Raw genomic sequence first — 20,100 nt, forward strand, 5'->3', positions numbered from 1 at the left:
TGGTGGTGTACGTGGTTCTCTTCCTCCCCATTTTACCCTCACAGCAACCCTGTGAGGTAGGCCAGGCTGAGAGACTGTAACTGGCCCAAGGTCACCCAATTGAGTTTTACAGCTAAATGGGGATTTTAACCCTGGTCACCTAGGTCCTAGGACCTAGTCCAACACTGCAACCACTACACCACGTCCCATCTGCTGCATCTTTTTGTCCTAACATGAAAGCAGTTGAGAATTTACTTCTGTTTACTTAAAGCCAGGCCTGCTTTCCCATTATACTATAGACCATGGTAAAGAGGTGGATAGGAAATTTGTCGAGAGATGTGTGGCTTTTTGTCTCCTGATGAGGCAGGGTGGGGCACTGGATCTGGTTGGTGGGCTGGATCCTCCCTTCCCTCCCCCACCCCTCACTGCAGGCCAACTTTGACAAGCAGGTGGAACCGCCTATTTGTCAGTCACCTGATATTGTATTCAAACCGCTTGGGTTTCCAAGGGGGTGGTTCTCAGCACTGATCAGCTGGTGGACGCTGAGAGGCATCACTTCAAAGTCCATTTGCAAGCAGTCTGAATGCAAACCACTTGCAAGCAGGCTTCAGAAATGATGGCATACAAAGTGCTGTCCCCATAGCATTTGCCTAGGAATGCATCGATTCTAATTCTTACCTCTTAAATTCCTATACCGCCCTTCATCTGAAAGATCACAGGGCAGTTTACAATATAAAAACACAAAAATGCATACCATAATAACAAACAAACAAATAATATCCCACACAGTTTAAAAGGCCATAGATTGTTTAATTAGCCAAAGGTCTGGAAGAAGAGGAATGTTATGCAGGCTTCCAGCTCATCCCTGAGAATGCAGGCACAGAGAAAGCAAGAACCTATTTGGATGAGCTTGAGATGTCATATTCACCAATAAAAAGAAGTAAAAAAAAAGATACATCAGGAAAGGAGGGGTGGGAAGTCAAGAAGGTATTTATGTTAGGGGAAAAAATTCTGTTTATGACTATAAATATTTTGGAATATTTTTGGAGATTTAATAAAAAAAATAGAGGAGGGGTCATATTCACTGTTTCACAGTCCCTCTTTGGTCCAGTTCTAATGTGGTAGCTGGAAGGGATGCATTTCAAAATAATAAGAGTGCAAGGCTGGTGTTCACGGCTACAGTAAGATTCAGCTGGACCTCAGGACCCAATGCTGAATTGGCATGTTGGCTGCTGGTCCAAACTGAGATGCTTGCTGTTTTATTACAAAGAAGTGATTTCCATTAATTCCTGACTTTCCCCCACATTCCAAGCACTGGATCCATCATCCACCCACGATTATTTGAAAAAGAAAGCAGTGACGTTTTCTTTTATTTTAGGCTCCTATTGCAGAGGTCTGCTGGAGTGGGTAGTGCTTCTATCATTTGGAAGAATGTGCTATACTTAATCTGTATGTAGGGATGGCAGTTTCATAATGTACGGGAAGTGCTAGAAAGCAGATGAGCTTCCTGTAACGTGTGAAGTCACCCTGAGATTTTCCAAATGCACAATCCAATCCCTGCCATATGGGAAAGGGAACTGGGGCAACAGATTTTTTTTTAAGTCACCACCAAGTAAATTTATGTTGATGTGTCTGAGAAGTAGGGGATATTTTCTGAGTATTTAATTCATGGGAGCAATATGCTCACATTCAGCAAACCCAGTAACAATTTGGAACAGAATAACTCTAGACTGGCCTGGGGAATAGAATTGGGGGCATTTTGCTTCTGCTAGTTCCCATTCAGCTACTTTCTCATTTACTTACTTCCAAATGGATGTCAGGGGGTTAATGACTCTCAGTTCACAACGGGTCTTAAACCAGGTGGCAGTCAGTGACTGAGAGGAGCAAGTTGCCTTGTCTCGTAACTAAACCCAGGACCACCACCCTCCATTCCTAACAGCAAAGTCTCTGACAAAGTGGTTTCTTCTTGCAGCTGTTCAAGGGGAAGTTCTACCACTGCCTGGGCGTGGACACCCGAAACATCACCAATAGGTCTGACTGCATGGCTGCCAATTACAAGTGGGTCCATCACAAATACAACTTCGACAATCTGGGCCAGGTAAATGTGGAACCCTCCAAGTTTCCTTAGACTCACTTTAGTCTCCCTGGTGTCTTCAACCCAAAAGGAAGGACTGTGACTTCAGACATAGATCCTCACATTGAAGGATGGGAGGTTGTAGTACTGCTGTTGAGAGCCTTCATCTTCAGAAGCGTATCCAGTTTTTCATTACCAAATTATAAGATAGATATACATTAAGAATCAGAATTGCAAATGGCACAGTCCATTCAACATTAAGTGCTTCTAAGTCTCCTTGGTTTCAGCAATAAAATCAGTACAATGAAACTAAACTAAACCAACCACATTTTAATAACAAAATATAAATTTCTTTCCAGTAGCACCTTAGAGACCAACTAAGTTTGTTCTTGGTATGAGCTTTTGTGTGCATGCACACTTCTTCAGATACACTGAAACAGAAGTCACCAGATCCTTAAATATAGTGAGGGAGTGGGGAGGGGTATTACACAGAAGGGTGGTGGGAATGGGTGATTGACTGATAGGTGTGGAAAACCTGTTGACGACTCTTAACGGCTGCAATTAGTCTTGCAGGGAAAGGCAAGGGGTGAGATGGCTAAAGATAGCTTTGTCATGTATAATGAGATAAGAATCCAATGTCTTTGTTCAGACCAGGTTTCTCCATGGTTTCAAGTTTGGTGATTAGTTGCAATTCAGCCACTTCTCTTTCCAGTCTATTTCTGAAATTTCTTTGTATTAAGACAGCTACTTTGAGATCTTTTATAGACTGTCCTGGGAGATTGAAGTGTTCTCCTACTGGTTTCTCTGTCTTGTGATTCCTGATATCAGATTTATGTCCATTTATCCTTTGGCGTAGGGTTTGGCCTGTTTGTCCAATATAGAGAGCTGAAGAGCACTGTTGTGGCAGCAAAGTTGGCATGTGGCCTGCAATAAACCCAGATGCCAACTTTGCTGCCACATAAACCCGGACAACACCATTACTGGCCCCAACAACATCAAACATACCATCTCAGGACTATTTAATTGCTCATCTTCCAACATTGTGTATGCAATAAAATGCCAACAGTGCCCTTCAGCTCTCTATATTGGACAAACAGGCCAAACCCTACGCCAAAGGATAAATGGACATAAATCTGTAGCCTTTACTCCATTACTAATTTCAGTGGGATACAAAGTGCTTAACTTTGGTTCAGATAATGCCTCAAGGTTAGGTTTGGTTTGGTTTGGTTGGTTGAAAATACTGATATACCTCATCTCATTGGAATAATATCAAGTTGGCGTACTGTACAATAAATGATTAATGCAAAGCAGCAATTCAGGAGCTGCTTTAAAAAAAATCAATAAAAGCAGCATATCTCAATTACAGTATCCAGGAATCTTTCAAGTGGTCTCAGAGGTCAGAGAAAGCTGAAGACCTCTGAGACCTAAAAGAAAAAAGAACCAGAAATTGCATGTTGAGGTTCTGGAACATGTAGGAACATAGAAAGCTGCCTTCTATCAAGTCACACCTGTAATGTATGAATTGTGAGTTAAGTAACTGGCACATGGCCCCTTTAAGAGAAACAGGCATAGCCCAGGAGGCCAGCTGCTGCAGAGCTGACTCAGAGAAGTGGCCTGACTGAAGAAGTTTGTTACTACTTTATGTAACAATAATAAAGTTCATTAACTTGGCTTATAGTAAGTTTCTAGATAAACAGCTGAAGACAACACACTGTGTCAGAAGTTTGATGGTAACACAAGACCATCAGTTCATCTAGCTCAGCATTGCCTGCACTTAGAAGTGGCTCTCCAGACAGGAACTGAGCCTTCTAGATGCAAAGCAGACACCCCACTATTGAGCTGTGGCCCTTCCCACTATATGACATGTGCACATGATTTGTGTGGAAAGGATAAAGAGCTATGCATTATGAGGGATTAAATTGTAATAATTAATTGAAAATATTTTCAAATATATTTTCAAAAGTCAGAATTTTAACTCTTAATTCCAACGCTGTTGGTGGTGCTAATCAAGATTTACTGGGCATGTAGGGCAGGAAAGCAGGATCCTACTTTTGACTCTGTGCATTCATCAACTCTTCCGAACAGTGTCTAGGGCAGTGTTTTTCAACCACTGTTCCGCGGCACACTAGTGTGCCACGAGATGTTGCCTGGTATGCCGTGGGAAAAATTGAAAAATTACTTTATATATAGTCAATATAGGCACAGAGTTAAATTTTTTAACATTTTCTAATGGTGGTGTGCCTCGTGATTTTTTTCATGGAACAAGTGTGCCTTTGCCCAAAAAAGGTTGAAAAACACTGGTCTAGGGACCCTGCGCAGAAGAGCCAATGACTGTATGGAGGGTGGAGATGGGGCCTGCCACCACAATCCTGCCTTGCAGCAGCGTATGCTCTGTTTAGTTGCATGAACAGGGATATCATTTTCATGGTTTTACGTTGTATGCTACCTTAAGAGACCTGGTGGCAAGTTTTAAATGCAAAGAAATCAAACCAAACCGGGGAGGGCAAGTGTTTACCAGGGACAAAGAAAGAAGGACTACAAATATAGTGTGTTTAGGTTGCAGTAAAACATATTCAGACCAGACATTAGAAAAGATCTCCTTGCAAAAAGAACTGTTGGGGAAATGAAAATGGTTGCCTAGGGAAACTGTCGAGTCTCAGCCTCTGGAGGCTCTTAAGGGAGGAAACAGAGCGAGTGTTTATGGAGGATGCTTTACATTTCTGATTAAAATATTCTAGATTATTTCCCTGTTTGCATCCAGTTGAAATTCACTGTCTAATCTGTATGTTTTCTTAATGGATGCTCCATACTCCTCCCATAATCGGAGGGAGGCCTCCTAAAGTGTCTTGGAATCTTTTTTGAAGGGTTAACTTTTGAATGGAGTGCAAATTTTCCATGGGGGAGTGTGACGTGGCAGGGAAAAGTTCAGAGCCAGTTATAAAGGGAGATAAGTGGGTTCTTTAAAAAAAAAAATCAGATGCATGTCACAGTCCTTCCTGATACTTTTCATGTTTCCCTTTTTTGCAACCCCTTGGATTTGATAGATTTGTGACATTTTAGCAAGGAATGGAGTGTATCGTGATGAGTTGTTTTCTAAACCAACAGTGTGACTGAGCTGATCTGGTGTTTCTCTAGGGACGAATTTCTCAGAGGACAGCTGTCTGGCAGCACTTTCTTCTCTCTCTTCCCCCTTTTCACAGGCAAATTCTTTTCCCTCTTCCTGGAGAACTTTGGCAAGGTGGTGGAGGAAGAAGGAAGGAAAGAACCTCTGTTGTGTTTTTTTGCTATTCATTTGTGTGCATCAAATAGTCAACCCCTGTACCAGTCAAAAGCTGACTCACTTTCATGCGTTGCAGGCTTTGATGTCACTCTTTGTGCTGGCTTCCAAAGATGGCTGGGTCAACATTATGTACAATGGACTGGATGCTGTGGCTGTTGATCAGCAGGTATGGAACTTGCTTTACAAAATGATCATTCATGTTGCTTTCAGCTGGGTTGTTAAATAGGCTGGATGATCCATCTTTGATGACTCCTAATTGTTTTGCTATGTTCCTCCCCAAGTACTAGGAAGTTATAGGGGGAGTGGTTAAGTTTCTTCTGGATAACATAGTGCTGCAAGCCATTTTTCATGATTTCTCTATTGACAAAAGACACTGAGTGAGCATATAGACAGATCACTCTTTTTCTGGTCAATGTCTATTTTGCATGTGTTCATTAATAAAGCAAATCCTCCCTGTTTCTGCATTTAAAAAAAGACCTTGCAATTTAAAAGAGGTATGTTTGAACATACTTTCCTAATGGTATTTTCTCGCAAAGTGCATTTTTCTAAATTTACCGCATATACTCAAGTATAAACCGACCCGAATATAAGCCGAGACACTTAATTTTGTGAGCAAAAAACTGGGAAAACTTATTGACATGAGTATAAGCCAGTTCACCACACCACAAACCAGCGGAGGAGGAAGGAGCAGCCCAAAAGGGCTGCTTTCAGGCTGCTCGTTCCTCCTCCGCCAACAGTGGCAAAGGCGGAGAAGGAGGAACGAGCAGCCTGAAAGAAGCCATTTTGGGCCGCTCGTCCCTCCGCCGCCCTCCTCACTCGATTATAAGCCAAGGGTGGCTTTTTCAGCATAAAAAAATGTGCTGAAAAAGTTGACTCATACTGAAGTATATACAGTATGTCATCATGAAAATTTGCATTTCTAGATGCATTTTAGTACTTTTTTTTTAGTACAGGAGCTGCATTGCAAAATTAGAAGTGCAAATTCCAAAAGATTACCAGTTTCTGACCTGCATTTTAGTATTACAGATCAGGTCAGTTTGTAGCAGCATTTGGGAATAATAGATTTCTCAAGTGACCCTTCTAATATGTCCTCTTGCTATATGCATTGAACTGCCTTTCTTAATACATGTGCAATGCCAAATCTCTCTCTTTCTCCAGTTCTCTATTCTCTCCTCAAAACTTGCATTTCCCCCATGGCCTTTAGTCTATACTCTTCATCTTCATTCCCAAGTGTAAATAGGCTTTAAATGCACGTCAAGACATTTGCCCACAGTCCTCTCTCCTTCTGTTCTCTATCACTCCCTCTCACTGCTGTTTCTCTCCTGTTTTTGGCCCCCTCCAAACAAACTCTTCGTTGAGAATGCATATTGATTTGCTTGCACAGAGCTTACACGGGTTAGACTAATTCCAGTCTTCATTGAGCATTTATTCTGACTTTTTAATGCAACAGTTATACACCGAGGATTCATCCTGAGTTGCTTGTGAGATGTTTGTGCATCTTTCTGTTAATCATTCATTTGCATTTTTAAAAGCAAATTTGTTGCTCTAGGGCAGGGGTCTGCAACCTTTGAGACGAAAAGAGCCACTTGGACCCGTTTCCAAAGGAAAAAACAACAACTGGGAGCCGCAAAACCATTGCGACATTTAAAACAAATATAACGCTGCATATATTGTTTCTTACCTTAATGCAATAATAATAAATAACGTATAGGAGCCAATGCAAAGTATAATCAGTAAAAACAACAAGAATAAGTTCTTACTTTTTTGCATTGACTCAGGGGCGTACCCAGGATCAAAACTGGGGGGGGGGCGCAAGCCATGGTCGTTCAGGTTGTGACATTTCAGCACGGAAAGGCGAATGAAACCAAAATTTTAGGGAAATTATATATAATTATAGCAGTGCTTTATTACAATTATTTGCTTGGTTTTTTAAAATTTTTATTCTAGTTACATGTCTTATACCAGGGGTGGCCAACTCCCAAGAAACTGTGATCTACTTTCAGCAGTGATCTACCCCCGTTTTTTTGGGTTCAACTCAAAGTTGTTTTGGGGGGTGGGGTGGGAGAGAGGGCTTCCCCCTCTAAGATAGGTTGACAAGCGAACTAAGAAAGAAAGAAAAAGGGGGGGAATTTGGTTTAGAAAGGGAGAGGGAGGGACACAAAGGGAAAGAGAGAAAGGAAGAGACGGGGTAGAAAACAGATGGGGGTGAGAATGGAAAAGTGGGGTGGAAAAAATATAAATTGGGGGTGGAGTGGGGAGAATATCTATTAAAAATATGTAGTAGTTTAAAAAATAAAAATAAAGGGGGGAAATCTTTTTCTTCTTTTTCCTTTTTTTGAAAACAAAAACAAAAGGGGAAGAGAAAAGAAAAAGGGGGGATAGAGGGAGAAAAGGGTAATAATAAAAATTCAAATAGAGTGGCTGCAGCAGCTGTGGGGGGTATTTGTTTGTTTTTCGTTTGTTTGTTTGTTTGTTTCAAAAATGGGATTTCCCCCCTTGGATTAAAAAAGGAGGGGAGGAAGAAAAAGAGAGGGGGGGATGTGGGAGAGCAAGGCAAAAAGCCACAAAGCAAAAAACAGGTTTGGGGGGGAAGGAAAAAAAGAAAAGATATTGGGGGGGAATTAGTAATAAAAAATATTTTAAAAATAGTTTTTTTAAAAAAAGAAAAGAAATAAAGTAGGGGGGGTCGGGGTCTCCCTTTCCACGGGGGTGGCGCCCCGCCGCCATCCCTTCGGCCACCAAGCGGCCCGATCCCCGGGGGCTCCCGCAGCCTGCCAGGCCCAGCGGGAAGCCCCCCAGCAGCGGCGGCAGCGCATCGCGCCCGCCGCCCTCCCTTCGGCCGCCATGAGGCCCGATCCCCAGGGGCTCCCGCCGGCAGCCAGGCCCAGCGGGAAGCCCCCCAGCAACAGCAGCGGCGGCTGCGCATCGCGCCCGCCGCCCTCCTTTCGGCCGCCATGCGGCCCGATCCGCGGGGGCTCCCGCCGGCAGCCAGGCCCAGCGGGAAGCCCCCCAGCAACAGCAGCGGTGGCTGCGCATCGCGCCCGCCGCCCTCCTTTCGGCCGCCATGCGGCCCGATCCGCGGGGGCTCCCGCCGGCAACCAGGCCCAGCGGGAAGCCCCCCAGCAGCAGCAGCGGCGGCAGCACATCGCGCCCGCCGCCATCCCTTCGGCCGCCACGCGGCCCGATCCCCGGGGGGTTCCCGCCGGCAGCCAGGCCCAGCGGGAAGCCCCCAACGAAAGTGTCAGCGGCGGCAGGGCCCATCGCCCTCCCGCGCCGACGGCAAACAATTGGCCGCCACGCGGCCCGAACCCGGGGGCTCCCTCAGCGCTCTAGGCACAGCAGGCAGCCCCCTAAGCACAACCATAACGGCCCGATCAGCGGGAGGCCCCCCCAAGGCAAGCGGCGGGGGAGGGGAGCAGTGCCCTGTGCCCTCCCGTGCCGCCAGCGACGCTTCGGCCGCCAAGCAGCCTGATCCCGGGGCTCTCCCTGTGCCATCAGGCCCGATCCAGGACTACATACCTGCAATGTGGAGCTCCTGGATCCTGGACGTTCCTGAACCTGCGGGAGAGAAACGAAAAGGGGGAAAATCTGGCGGCTCTGCCGCTTTTACCTGGGCCTTGACCCCGCCCCCGGCCTCTGTCCTTTGTCCCATCCTGGCCGGAGGCAGGTCAAAGCCCATCGCCCTCCCGCGTCGCCGCCTCCTGGCTCCATCCCCTCCTTTCTCAGCCTCGCCGGGGAGTCACCATTTTGCGACCGCGGGGAGCCGCAGCAGAGGTCCCGGGGAGCCGCATGCGGCTCCGGAGCCGCGGGTTCCCAACCCCCGCTCTAGGGCAACAGAGTGCTTTAATCCACTTTGATTGCACAAAGTAACAATTCAAGTATATGCTCGAATCCCTTCCACAAATTGCCACAGTCTGGAGGCGCCCTTAGAGTGTAAGTTCCTTATTTAACTGTACTAGGGTTGTATATACACCTTGCCTTGAAAGCACGTTGCTTCCCTCAGAGATTTGTCAGATTGATTGGTACTATTTTTATGCTGGGCCATTCCATTTTTACTGCATTTTGTCCTCATCTAATTTGTAGTGGGTGTAGCTCTTGTATTTTGTGTGTGCAGACATGGCATATCTTTCAGGTAACTAGCATGAAGAAAATTGTTTTAATGCTCCCACGTTTATTCTTTTTGCATAAACCTCTGCCAATCACTGTCTTCTTCTTTGTCTCTTAATGGCTTTGCAGTAGTATCATGTGTCCTTCGGGGCATGATGGCAGACTCTTCGGATTGCTGATAACTTGCGGCAATTCCCACCCTAGGCAGGGCTTTTCACGGCTGGCAGCTAAAATCTGCTGCTGTTCCTGTTCACTTTAATAATGCAAGATCACTTCCCTAATGCAGATGGCAGTTGCACAGGACCTAAACAGTGACGATGATATATTACACCCACACTGTGAATGCAACTTGATTTCTCAGTATAGCAGAATGGTTTTCAGCTGGTCTTGTTTGGAGAGAACCATTTCTAGCACAACCTCACAACAGTTCTAGGGCAGCCAAAATATGCGTACAAAACTGTTTTTACCTTCATGGGAATAAGGACAGACAAATCTGTCAACTTTTCTTCTCTCTGTTTTGCATTTTTCCAAACTGAATTTCAGTTCTCCACACCTGTGCAGCAATTCATCAGTTTTCTATTAAGGATCCATATAAAATTTCATCAGCATTTTAGTGTGGATTTTGCCTATTGGACAGTGTCTGTGACATAAATTACTTATCAGTGACACCGTCTTCTCCTTGTTAATTCTTGTGAGAGTTCTTCACTCTCCTGTTACATATACAGAATGACTCCCACAACAAACAAGGTTTCTCCCCCTTTCCAGTACATAAAATTAAATTTCATGCTGGATTTGTTCTAAAATGAGTAAAACACTTTTTTAAAAAAATCAGGGATTTGTTTTTAAAATAATCGGGGAAATCCTTAGACTGTGAACCTCGACCCACTTACCTGAAACTTAGCCCCACTGAATTTAATGGGACTTACTTATTCAGAGTAGACATGCATATGATTTGGCAGTTCCATTTCTCTAGATTAGCTTCATTACCCATCTGGAAATTCTCTTTGGCATCTCAGGCAGCAAATATACACACAAGGCTGCAAAATTACTTCTCTGAAAAATGCTGTTGTGCCTGTACTAATTTCTGATATTTAATGGCTTGATAATAGTGATCGAACATTTATAATTTGTGTATACATTGCTAAACGAGTTCTTCAGAGAATTATTGTAATTATCCTAGTCTTCTTCTCTGATACTGTAATTATTATTCTTGAATTCCAGCTACCAATATTATTAATCTAAATACTAATGCCACCCCCACACACAAAGACACGCATGTCAAATCCTTTTGGGACACTGTTTCAATAAGCTCTTAACACTGAACTCCTGGTTTGTTCCCCCCCCCCCAAAAAAAAGTTTAGAGTGCAGGAAAAAATGATACTGTTTTGGAATTTGATCAAGATCATCATATGCCCAATAAATCTGAGAGCTTTTAAAAAATAATTTAAAGCACTTTTTAATTGAGTGGGAGAGGTTAAAAATTAGTTGGACTTATTGTTTTGCTTTTCCTCTGTGCTTCATATAAATTATGGATATTCCATGCAACAAACCTGCAAGATATGCCACTATTATTATCCCTTTATTGTAGATTACAAGGGTAGGACTGAGGATGAAATACAGTGGCTTGACCTGACCACTCAGTGAAGCAGGAACTTCCGAGCACAATATTCATTCTCTTCAACATGACACTGCTCTAGTTTTTTTATTGCTGCCCTATTAATTAAAACCATCCTCATGACGGACAGAATGGATGAATGTCACTGCAATGACAGTACTTTTGTTCATACATATATGTGCACCATGCCTTTCCCAGTAGCAGGAAAGAAAAGAACAGGCAGTCAAGGAAGGATTGCCTGTAAACTCTCCAGTGCTTGAGGGGAGGGAGGATGTGCCCTGCACCACATTTCCATGAAGTTTGGGTCTCCCATTAGTTATATAAATCATAAATTCTTGCCGTCTTCCTTGCTTTCCAGAAATCTCTGATTTCCTTCAGAGATTGGTCTTTCCTCTCATAACATGCTAACCACAGCCTCTCTGTGTATGTTTGTTTGTTTGTTTGTCTGTCTTTTTAATTTCAGCCAGTGACCAACAACAACCCTTGGATGCTCCTTTACTTCATTTCTTTCTTGCTCATCGTCAGCTTCTTCGTCCTCAACATGTTTGTAGGGGTGGTGGTGGAGAACTTCCACAAATGTCGGCAACACCAAGAGGCAGAAGAGGCCCGGCGGCGGGAAGAGAAGCGCCTGAGGCGCCTGGAGAAGAAGCGTAGGAGTAAGGAACAACCTAAGTGTTTTGTTGGTTCGTAGGCTGAAGTTTTCTGAGAAAAACGTACTTATTTTAATTTTAAAAAACAACAACGAATACAACATCGCTAACCCAGGTGACTGCATTTTTCCTTCACAGTCAGAGGCAATAATGCTTCTGAATACCAGTTGCTGGAAACCATGGGAAAAAAGAGAGAGCTGTTGCACCCAGGGCCTGCTCTTGGGCTTCTCACAGGCCACTGTGAGAACAGGGTGCCGGACTAGATGGGCCATTGGCCTGACCCAGCAGACGCTTATGTTCTTAATGTGTATGTGGGTGGCAAAACTGTGAGAGCTATTTGCTGCTTGGTCAAATGTCATTGAGCATCATTCCCCCCCAAAACCCTGTTAACATCACCTGTTCTTTGGGTGGATGGGGCCCATGGCTATATCTATATCATCTATATCTATCTATCTATATCTATCATTGTTTCAGTCATCTTATTCTAAGACAGCCTTGGAACCAAGAGAATCCCGTTTCAATGTGCCTCTAATTTGTGTGTGTAGTTTTGTGTGTATTTGATTTAATGAAGAAAAAAAACACATACCCCAAATGCACCTGGATGTGAATTAGTCCAGCCTTTCCTCTCCCCTCCTTAAGCCCCTTTGAATGCACCTCTGTCCCAAAACCATGGAAGTCCCTGTAACTTCTCCTTACTTCAGATTTTCCTTTTCTGGAGATGCTTGCTTCCTCTGCTCATTTGAAAACTCAATTTGTTGGAGCATGAAATGCTGGTTTAGTATCATTTCTACAAACACAGGACTAACAGATTCTTTCTGTCCCTCTCCTCTCCCCTCTCCTCCCCTCTTCCCCTTCACTTACTCACTTGCATTTCTGTTTTCTTCCCCTTCTTCTGGTTCCCTTTTATTATATTTTTCCCCCTTTCCTTTCACCTTGCTCCCCTTCCTCTGTTTCCATTCTTTCCTTTCCTTTACTTGCCTCTTCTCTGTTCTTCCTCCTCCCTCCCTCCCTCCCTGGATTGCTCCCCTTGCCACTCCCATGGCAGAAGCACAGCGCTTGCCGTATTATGCCACCTACTGCTCTGTCCGCCTCCTCATCCATTCGGTCTGCACCAGCCACTACTTGGACATCTTCATCACTTTCATAATTTGCCTCAACGTTGTCACTATGTCCCTGGAGCACTACAACCAGCCAATGGTGAGTGAGTTCAAGGGACTAAATCCCACCTTTATGCCTTCCTCCTCCTTCCTTGTTCTCCTCCCCTTTTCACAAAAGAGCTGCTTTTTACATAAAGTACAAAATAGATGTCTAGCAATTAGGAATAAAACATGGCAGGCCATAGAAGATGAGTTGGGAACAGGCTACAGAGAGAACCACTCACAAAGCAAAGAACAGCAGGTCCCCTTTATTACAAAACTTGCTTTACTAGGGCATGTGTCTGGTCACTATATAGTTTCACTAGAGCCATGTGCCATATGATCGTCCGCCTTGCCAGTTGAAAAGTTCTATGATGAATATCACTGTGCAAAATTGTCCATAAATTGAGCCAGAACTAACAGGATAATTACAGCAAATAGGTACAAACTAATGGGGGGGGGGAGCTCATGTCTGATGTTATAGGTGGGGGGGGGGGCAGATTCCCCTAAATTCTTGCATGCCAGATACGCCCCATAATTTCTGGATTCAGTAAAAGTTAGAATTAATCAATGTTCGATTAAACTTTGCCAAACATGGAAAAACCCCAAATTTAATTATGTTAACGAGCCAAGCCAGCTTTGCAGAGCTAGCTGGATGGGCCATTAGCAGAGGTCAAAGGCCAGTAATGGCCCATCCAGGAAATCATCAGAGGGCAAGACTGCCAGGCAAAGAAGTGTTGTTGTTGTTGTTGTTCAGTCGTTCAGTCGTGTCCGACTCTTCGTGACCCCATGAACCGGAGCACGCCTATCCTTCACTGCCTCCCGCAGTTTGGCCAAACTCATGTTAGTAGCTTTGGCAAGGGAGTGGGGCCCCTTCTTTTCTGGGTGCTAGTGGGCACCACAGTCTCTGTTGTGTCTCAAAAGGGAACACAGACCCTGTTAAGCACGTCTGCAGCCCCAGGACTTTTGCACTACACATGGAGATTGGGGTGGCATGCAACCCTTATTTTTTCCCCTCTTTCAAAGTGCAGTTTGCTGCATGAGTTATATATTTCTTAATCCAGCCTGTTTGCTACTCCTTGTTTCCCATTTCGCTTCATGTCCAAAGGAGTTTGTCATCTGGTGGGGTGGGGGATGGCATGATCCTGGAGAGGGAATCCTTCCTGTCTATTTCCCCTAAACCAGAATGATGCTGTTACCAAAACCCACACAATATTAGTGTGGCTTAGTTGAAGAAATGAATTCTTGGCTCTCAGAATCAAATATATATGATATAAGATTAAAAGGTCTTTCCCCTCTGGGTAAGTACATCCTGCTCAGTTCTGTATTCACGCATGCCAGGAAACCTCTGCCTCCAGAGCCTGCTGTTTTCAAGAGGCAGGGTCTTTAATTTCTAAGATCTGAAGTGGCCAGAACTGCAGTCATTAACTCACCTTCTCTTTCTGTTAGACTTCAAGAACAATTTTCGTCAGGATTCCTATGGTTTATACCTTGTATCTCCTCCTGCATCCCAGTTTCTTTTGGGTTTTGCTTCTAAGCTCATTATCCTATCCCCTCCCTCCCTCCTTATTACACCCGTCAAATCTTCAAGTAGGAGACATCTCTTTTCGCCTCCTTGTATGTCACTTTCCCAACCTGTTAATTATGCTGGCATAATGGATGGCCTATAAAATGCTTTACGGTGGCTCAAGCATATGGAACTCCAGATATGCCAGACATAATTATCCGAACCCTTTCTAGTGAGTTGCAGGAGCTTCATACAGTTTTGAAAAAGTCTGCTAACTTCTTCAGAAAACTTAGTTTCCCGCTTCCTCAAAAAAAGATGCAAGAGCTGTTGCCCATAGATTGTTCTCTTTGGAGACCCCTCATTTATTTACTGATCAGTTAATTTGTGAAAGCTGTCCCACTGCACTGATGCCAGGAGTGACGTGTAATAATGTTTGGATCCCTTTCATACCACCCACCTTCCAACGATACAATCATTCAGATGAACAGAGATTGTTCAGAGCAGAAGCATAGCTTGATAGCCCTGTGGCACAGAATGCAACGTGACTCATTTCCATGGAATGCAGTATGACTCATAAGCCTGCATCTAATACCAAGGCCTGTCCTGGTTTAAACTCTACTACAACATATTTGTGATGAGATAAATACTTCAGAAACAAGGGTGCAGTCTTGCCACAGCATCCCTTAGAGCAAGCCCTTAGAGCTACGGCCACTGCCCCGGCCAACCTATTTCTTCTCTCCAGTGCCTCTGAGCCCCCATCTCCAGTGTTGTTTTCAGTACTGCTGTTTCCCCCCTGAAATAATCATCATCATCACCATCACTAATACTTCTAACCCAGCTTTCACCCTGCAAGATCACAGAGCAGTAGACAACAATGAAATAAACACATCACAGATACATCGAGCCAATAAGCAAAAGCATTAAACCAAGTACATGTATAGCAAATCAACTCTCTTAACAGTTCATCCACACCATACATTAAAAGCCCATAGCTTCCATCAGAAAATCCAGGGAACTGTAGTTTGTTAAGTGTGCTAGGAAATGTAGCATGGCGAGGTGTGAATTAGTTTCCCCAGGATTCTTTGGGGAAAGCCAGGTGCATTAAGTGAGCTTTAACACTCTTCTCCTGAATGCCTGTGTAAGGTCCTCGGTTAGTTGCTCATGAGTAAGCAGGCAAAACTCCGAGTTTTCCTCTAATAGTTTTATTGTGCAAACTATGTACAGTGCAGAGCTGATAAGTTCATGTCTGTATCACGCGTTGGCAGAATCTGGGAATGGCCCCTTCCAGTTCTGACCCCAACAAAAGAGTTTCGGTATACGGAAACCCCGCCTTCCATCCTTTCGTTTCACCCCTCGACGCCTTTCGGGCGACGGAACTTGCGTGCCTCCTTCATCGCTCCTTGGGCTAGGGGAGTGCAGGGTCTCTCCGGCATCCTCAGAGCCTTGACCATCCGTCCCCTGAGACCCATGCCCCTCCCTGCTGGAAGCCTCGCTGCTCCCTCCGCTGCCAGAGGAGGTGCTGCTGGTCAGGTGGGGCCGGGGCTCTCTGTAACATCCCGAGAGCCCTTCCACCACCTTGCGCTGCGCCAGGGACAGTTCCCTGACAACCTGCCTAAAGAGAGGTGTTGGCAAAAAGTCATCCATTAAGAGGATCACATCATTTCCACAGGGAGGGAACTTTATAACCAAGAAGGCCACCACAGATCCTTTCCTAGGTCACCACATCAGGAGCCATGGTAGTTGCTAGGGCTTCCTCTTCAGATATGGGGAGATATTGTACAGACCATTTGTTTTGCAGCCCCTTCAAAAGACATGTCCTCAAAGATTCCTCTCTCACTTACAAAAAAAGGGTTTTTTCACTTAGCAGCAATGTAGGTAAGAGGCATTTACATCGCTATGCACAAATTTGGCATTTGTTGTTTGGGGTTTTTTAAGCCATGGAAGGCTGCTACAGAAACAATAAAGACTCGCCAGTCATCATGGAAGAATGAATCGTGTATGAACTGGAAACAAGGTTGAAACATGCAAATCTTCTCAGCAAGGAACAATACAGAAAGGAACTAAATGTTAAGATACTTGAGGTATACCACTGCAGACATAGTCTTTTGATAGCTCAGTATTCAAGGATCCTAGAAATATGCAGATATATTTGTAAAGAGGAGCAGAGGTGGGTTTTTCTCCTACAAGGAGCACTGCTTTCTCCTGCCTTCACTAGACCTCACATATGTTCAGCTCCCAAACTAAATTCTGGCTGGGTCTTCCTTGTCACCCCATGAACCAGGTGGGATGTCCACTTTGGCTGCACACACAAAATGCACTTAAAACACATGACTCCCCCCCCCACTGGAATCCTGGAAATTGTAGTTTAGCCCCCACAGAGCTATGATTCTCAGCATCCTTAACAAACTTCAGTTCTCAGGAATCTTTGGGATGGGGAACACGTTTTAAATGCATGTTATGTTATTGGATGCTTACTATTTGTTTATTTGTTGCATTTATATACCACCTTTCTGCCAAGGCACACAAAATGGTTTACAATTTTAAAATATTAAAGCAAACAAATTATATAAATGTAAAGTCAGCACTGCAGTGGAGGAGACAGTCAGACTCAGCAAGCCCTGATGTTGTTGTGGTGGTGGTGGTGGTGGTTTCCCAGCCAGATGTTGTCTTTGCCTGCCTCCATCACTCTCTTTTTCTTTCTCAGAGGGCAAATGGTGTCTGTTGAGCCCTTTTTATGGAGTAGTTTTCTACCCCAAATGTGATTTCCATTGTATCTTGGGATAGTCATTTGTTCAGCGTTTTGTGTTTTAAAGTGGGAGAGGTTACTTTTGAAAAATTGCTCTGAGGAAAGGGGAGTTATCACTGACACAAGGACTAGTCAGTCAATCAGTGCTTGGATGCATTAGCATTTGCTACAAACTGATGGGTTTGCTGCAAACAGCTTTCCTGAACTCAGTCTAGGAGAGGAGATTGTGCATGTGCTCAAAATCAGTAAGTGTGCTTCCACACCTTCCTCCTTTTGATTCTCACAGACCAGTCAGGGAACTTGATGACATTAATGTTCCCTTTTCTTTCAATTACTAGTCTCTGGAGACTGCCCTCAAGTACTGCAACTACATGTTCACCACTGTGTTTGTCCTGGAAGCGGTTTTGAAGCTTGTAGCCTTTGGGCTGAGACGCTTCTTCAAAGACAGGTGAGCCGGAAAGAATGTGAGTCATACCCTGTGACACACAGAAGATCAGAGGTGACACATTCTGTGTTTGGAATACCATTCACTACCTGAACTACTTTATTTGAATTAGCATGAATTTGGGGAGAGGGGACTCTGACCATGGACATTTTTACAAAGTAATGCTTAGGGCACCCTTCCTCACCTGGTACCCTCTGGGAGTTTTAGTTTCTACCTCCCATCATCCTTGACCATTGGTCATGTTGGTTGGGGCTGATGGGAGCAGCTGGAGGGTGCCAGGTTGGAGTAGGTTGGCTTAGAAGGAAGCCTCTTTCCTTAGAAGGAAATACAGATGACATGGATATCAAGGCATTCCTTCACTCAGTGGAACTCTCCAGTCATTTCCCATCACCTTGGCCACCACTTTGCCTTTATAAAGTATTTGTCTTCTATTTATCTCTTAGCTCCTTCCCTAGTCACCATTTGTCAGTGACACACTACAATGTCCCAAATTCAGTCCAGTTAAAGAATCTAAGATTTGGGGGCGGGGAATGCTGCTGCCAATCAAAGTGAACAATATTGAATCAGTATAAAGCATTTTGATGTATCATATTTTAAAAATGTGCCTCCCCACACGCCAAATAATAATCAAATAGCATGCAAAAATAAATTCTCATCCAAGCAAACAGAACAGCCAAATTAAAGGATGTCCGTTTACTTAATTGGCATGCTCATTTATTTAATTAGCAAACACAGATTTGTATGTTTTGTTCCATTTTTTTAAAAAAAACTGAACCTTTGATAAGTACAGCATTACAAATAACTTGTTGATAAATTGTGCCTAGTTTGAAAGTGTGTCATTTATGAAAATTGTCAAAGGAATAAATTGATTCCAATCTCTTAAAGGTGGAACCAACTGGACCTGGCCATTGTTCTGCTCTCAGTCATGGGCATCACACTTGAGGAGATTGAAATAAATGCTGCCCTTCCCATCAACCCCACCATCATCCGTATCATGAGAGTGCTGCGTATTGCCCGAGGTGAGCTACAGAGCATAGACTGACCAATAGGCATGTTTCGAGAAGGACGAGGAAGGTCTGTGTCTCAGTGGTAGAGCATATGCTTTGCATGCCGAAGGCCCCAGTTTCTATCCTTGGCACACACCCCAACAAGGTCGAGAAGGACTCCTTGCCTGAAACCCTGTCCAGTCAGTAGACAGTATTGAGCTAGATGTACCAATGGTCTTCCTATATTCCTATGTTCCTAATGTAGGAGAATAGACTGGGGAAGACTAAGCAACTTGGAGTCTCTGTGCTAAATCACATTTTGGGCCTCACATGCCCCTGATGCTTGTGAAATTTGTCATCTTCTGTGTGCGTGCAAGAGCCACACAGATGCAGCCATTCTGGCATCTTTCTCCTACCATACTTATCCAATGTGATTCTTCAGCATGTGTAGCAGGGCTCTTCTTAGCACCGTGAAGGTTTCCAGTGTTCTGAATTTTCCACAGAACTATGAACTTGAGCAGAGCTGCTTTCTCACGTGATGACAACTGAGTAACACCCAACTAACTGGGACTTTGCCAGACATACTGCCAGACATTCACATGTATCTGTGCAAGTGATGCCACCAGAGTTCAGAACTGGGAATGTTTAGAGCATGAACTTCTCCAGTTAGCCATGTATGAGCTAAATACGACTTGAGCCAAACATCTCCAGAACCCAGGCCCCTATAGTAATTAGTGTGGGGGCCTATTCCCCCTGACATTTACCTGGTGACACTCAAATTAGTGAGAAGTACGGCTGCTTTTGACACCATCAACCATAACATCCTCCTGGATCATCTAGAGGGGTTGGGAGCTGGGGGCACTGTTATACAGTGGTTCCGCTCCTTCCTCCTGGGCTGTGTTCAGAAAGTGGTGGGGAGGATGAGTGTTCAGACCCCTGGGCTCTCACTTGTGGGGTGCCTCAGGGTTCTGTCCTCTTCCCCCATGCTTTTCAACATCTACATGCAGCCGCTGGGAGAGATGATCAGGGGGGTTGGGCTGGGTGTTCATCAATATGTGGATGATACCCAGCTCTATCTCTCTTTCAAATCAGAACCAGTGAAGGCAGTGAGGTTGAACCCTGACAAGACAGAAGTCCTGTTTTTGGGGGACAGGAGGTCGGCAGGTGTGGAGGATTCCCTGGTCCTGAATGGGGTAACTGTGCCTCTGAAGGACCAGGTGTGCAGCCTTGGAGTCATTTTGGACTCGCAGCTGTCCATGGAAGCGCAGGTCAATTCTGTGTCCAGGGCAGCTGTTTACCAGCTCCATCTTGTACGCAGGCTGAGACCCTATCTGCCCACGAACTGTCTCGCCAGAGTGGTGCATGCTCTGGTTATCTCTCGCTTGGACTACTGCAATGCACTCTAGTACGTTTCCAAGCACAATTCAAAGTGTTGGTGCTGACCTTTGAAGCCCTAAATGGCCTCGGTCCAGTATACCTGAAGGAGCATCTCCAACCCCATCATTCTACCCGGACACTGAGGTCCAATGCCGAGGGCCTTCTGGTGGTTCCCTTACTGCGAGAAGCCAAGTTACA

At 44.6% G+C, this 20,100-nt stretch overlaps 1 protein-coding gene across 4 annotated transcripts in view; it reads left to right on the forward strand.

Annotated features, from left to right (window-relative positions):
• Positions 1-20,100, forward strand: part of CACNA1I (calcium voltage-gated channel subunit alpha1 I) — a 262,441-nt gene that overhangs the window by 220,221 nt on the left and 22,120 nt on the right. For all 4 annotated transcript variants that reach the window (XM_033162213.1, XM_033162215.1, XM_033162214.1 and 1 more), the window contains exons 22-27: positions 1,952-2,077; positions 5,410-5,499; positions 11,519-11,711; positions 12,751-12,902; positions 17,433-17,542; positions 18,425-18,558. In XM_033162213.1, the coding sequence (XP_033018104.1) occupies positions 1,952-2,077; positions 5,410-5,499; positions 11,519-11,711; positions 12,751-12,902; positions 17,433-17,542; positions 18,425-18,558 (805 nt within the window). The remainder of the gene's footprint in view (positions 1-1,951; positions 2,078-5,409; positions 5,500-11,518; positions 11,712-12,750; positions 12,903-17,432; positions 17,543-18,424; positions 18,559-20,100) is intronic.

This window comes from Lacerta agilis, chromosome 10 (assembly GCF_009819535.1).
Source record: "Lacerta agilis isolate rLacAgi1 chromosome 10, rLacAgi1.pri, whole genome shotgun sequence".
Classification (NCBI taxonomy): Eukaryota; Metazoa; Chordata; class Lepidosauria; order Squamata; family Lacertidae; genus Lacerta; species Lacerta agilis.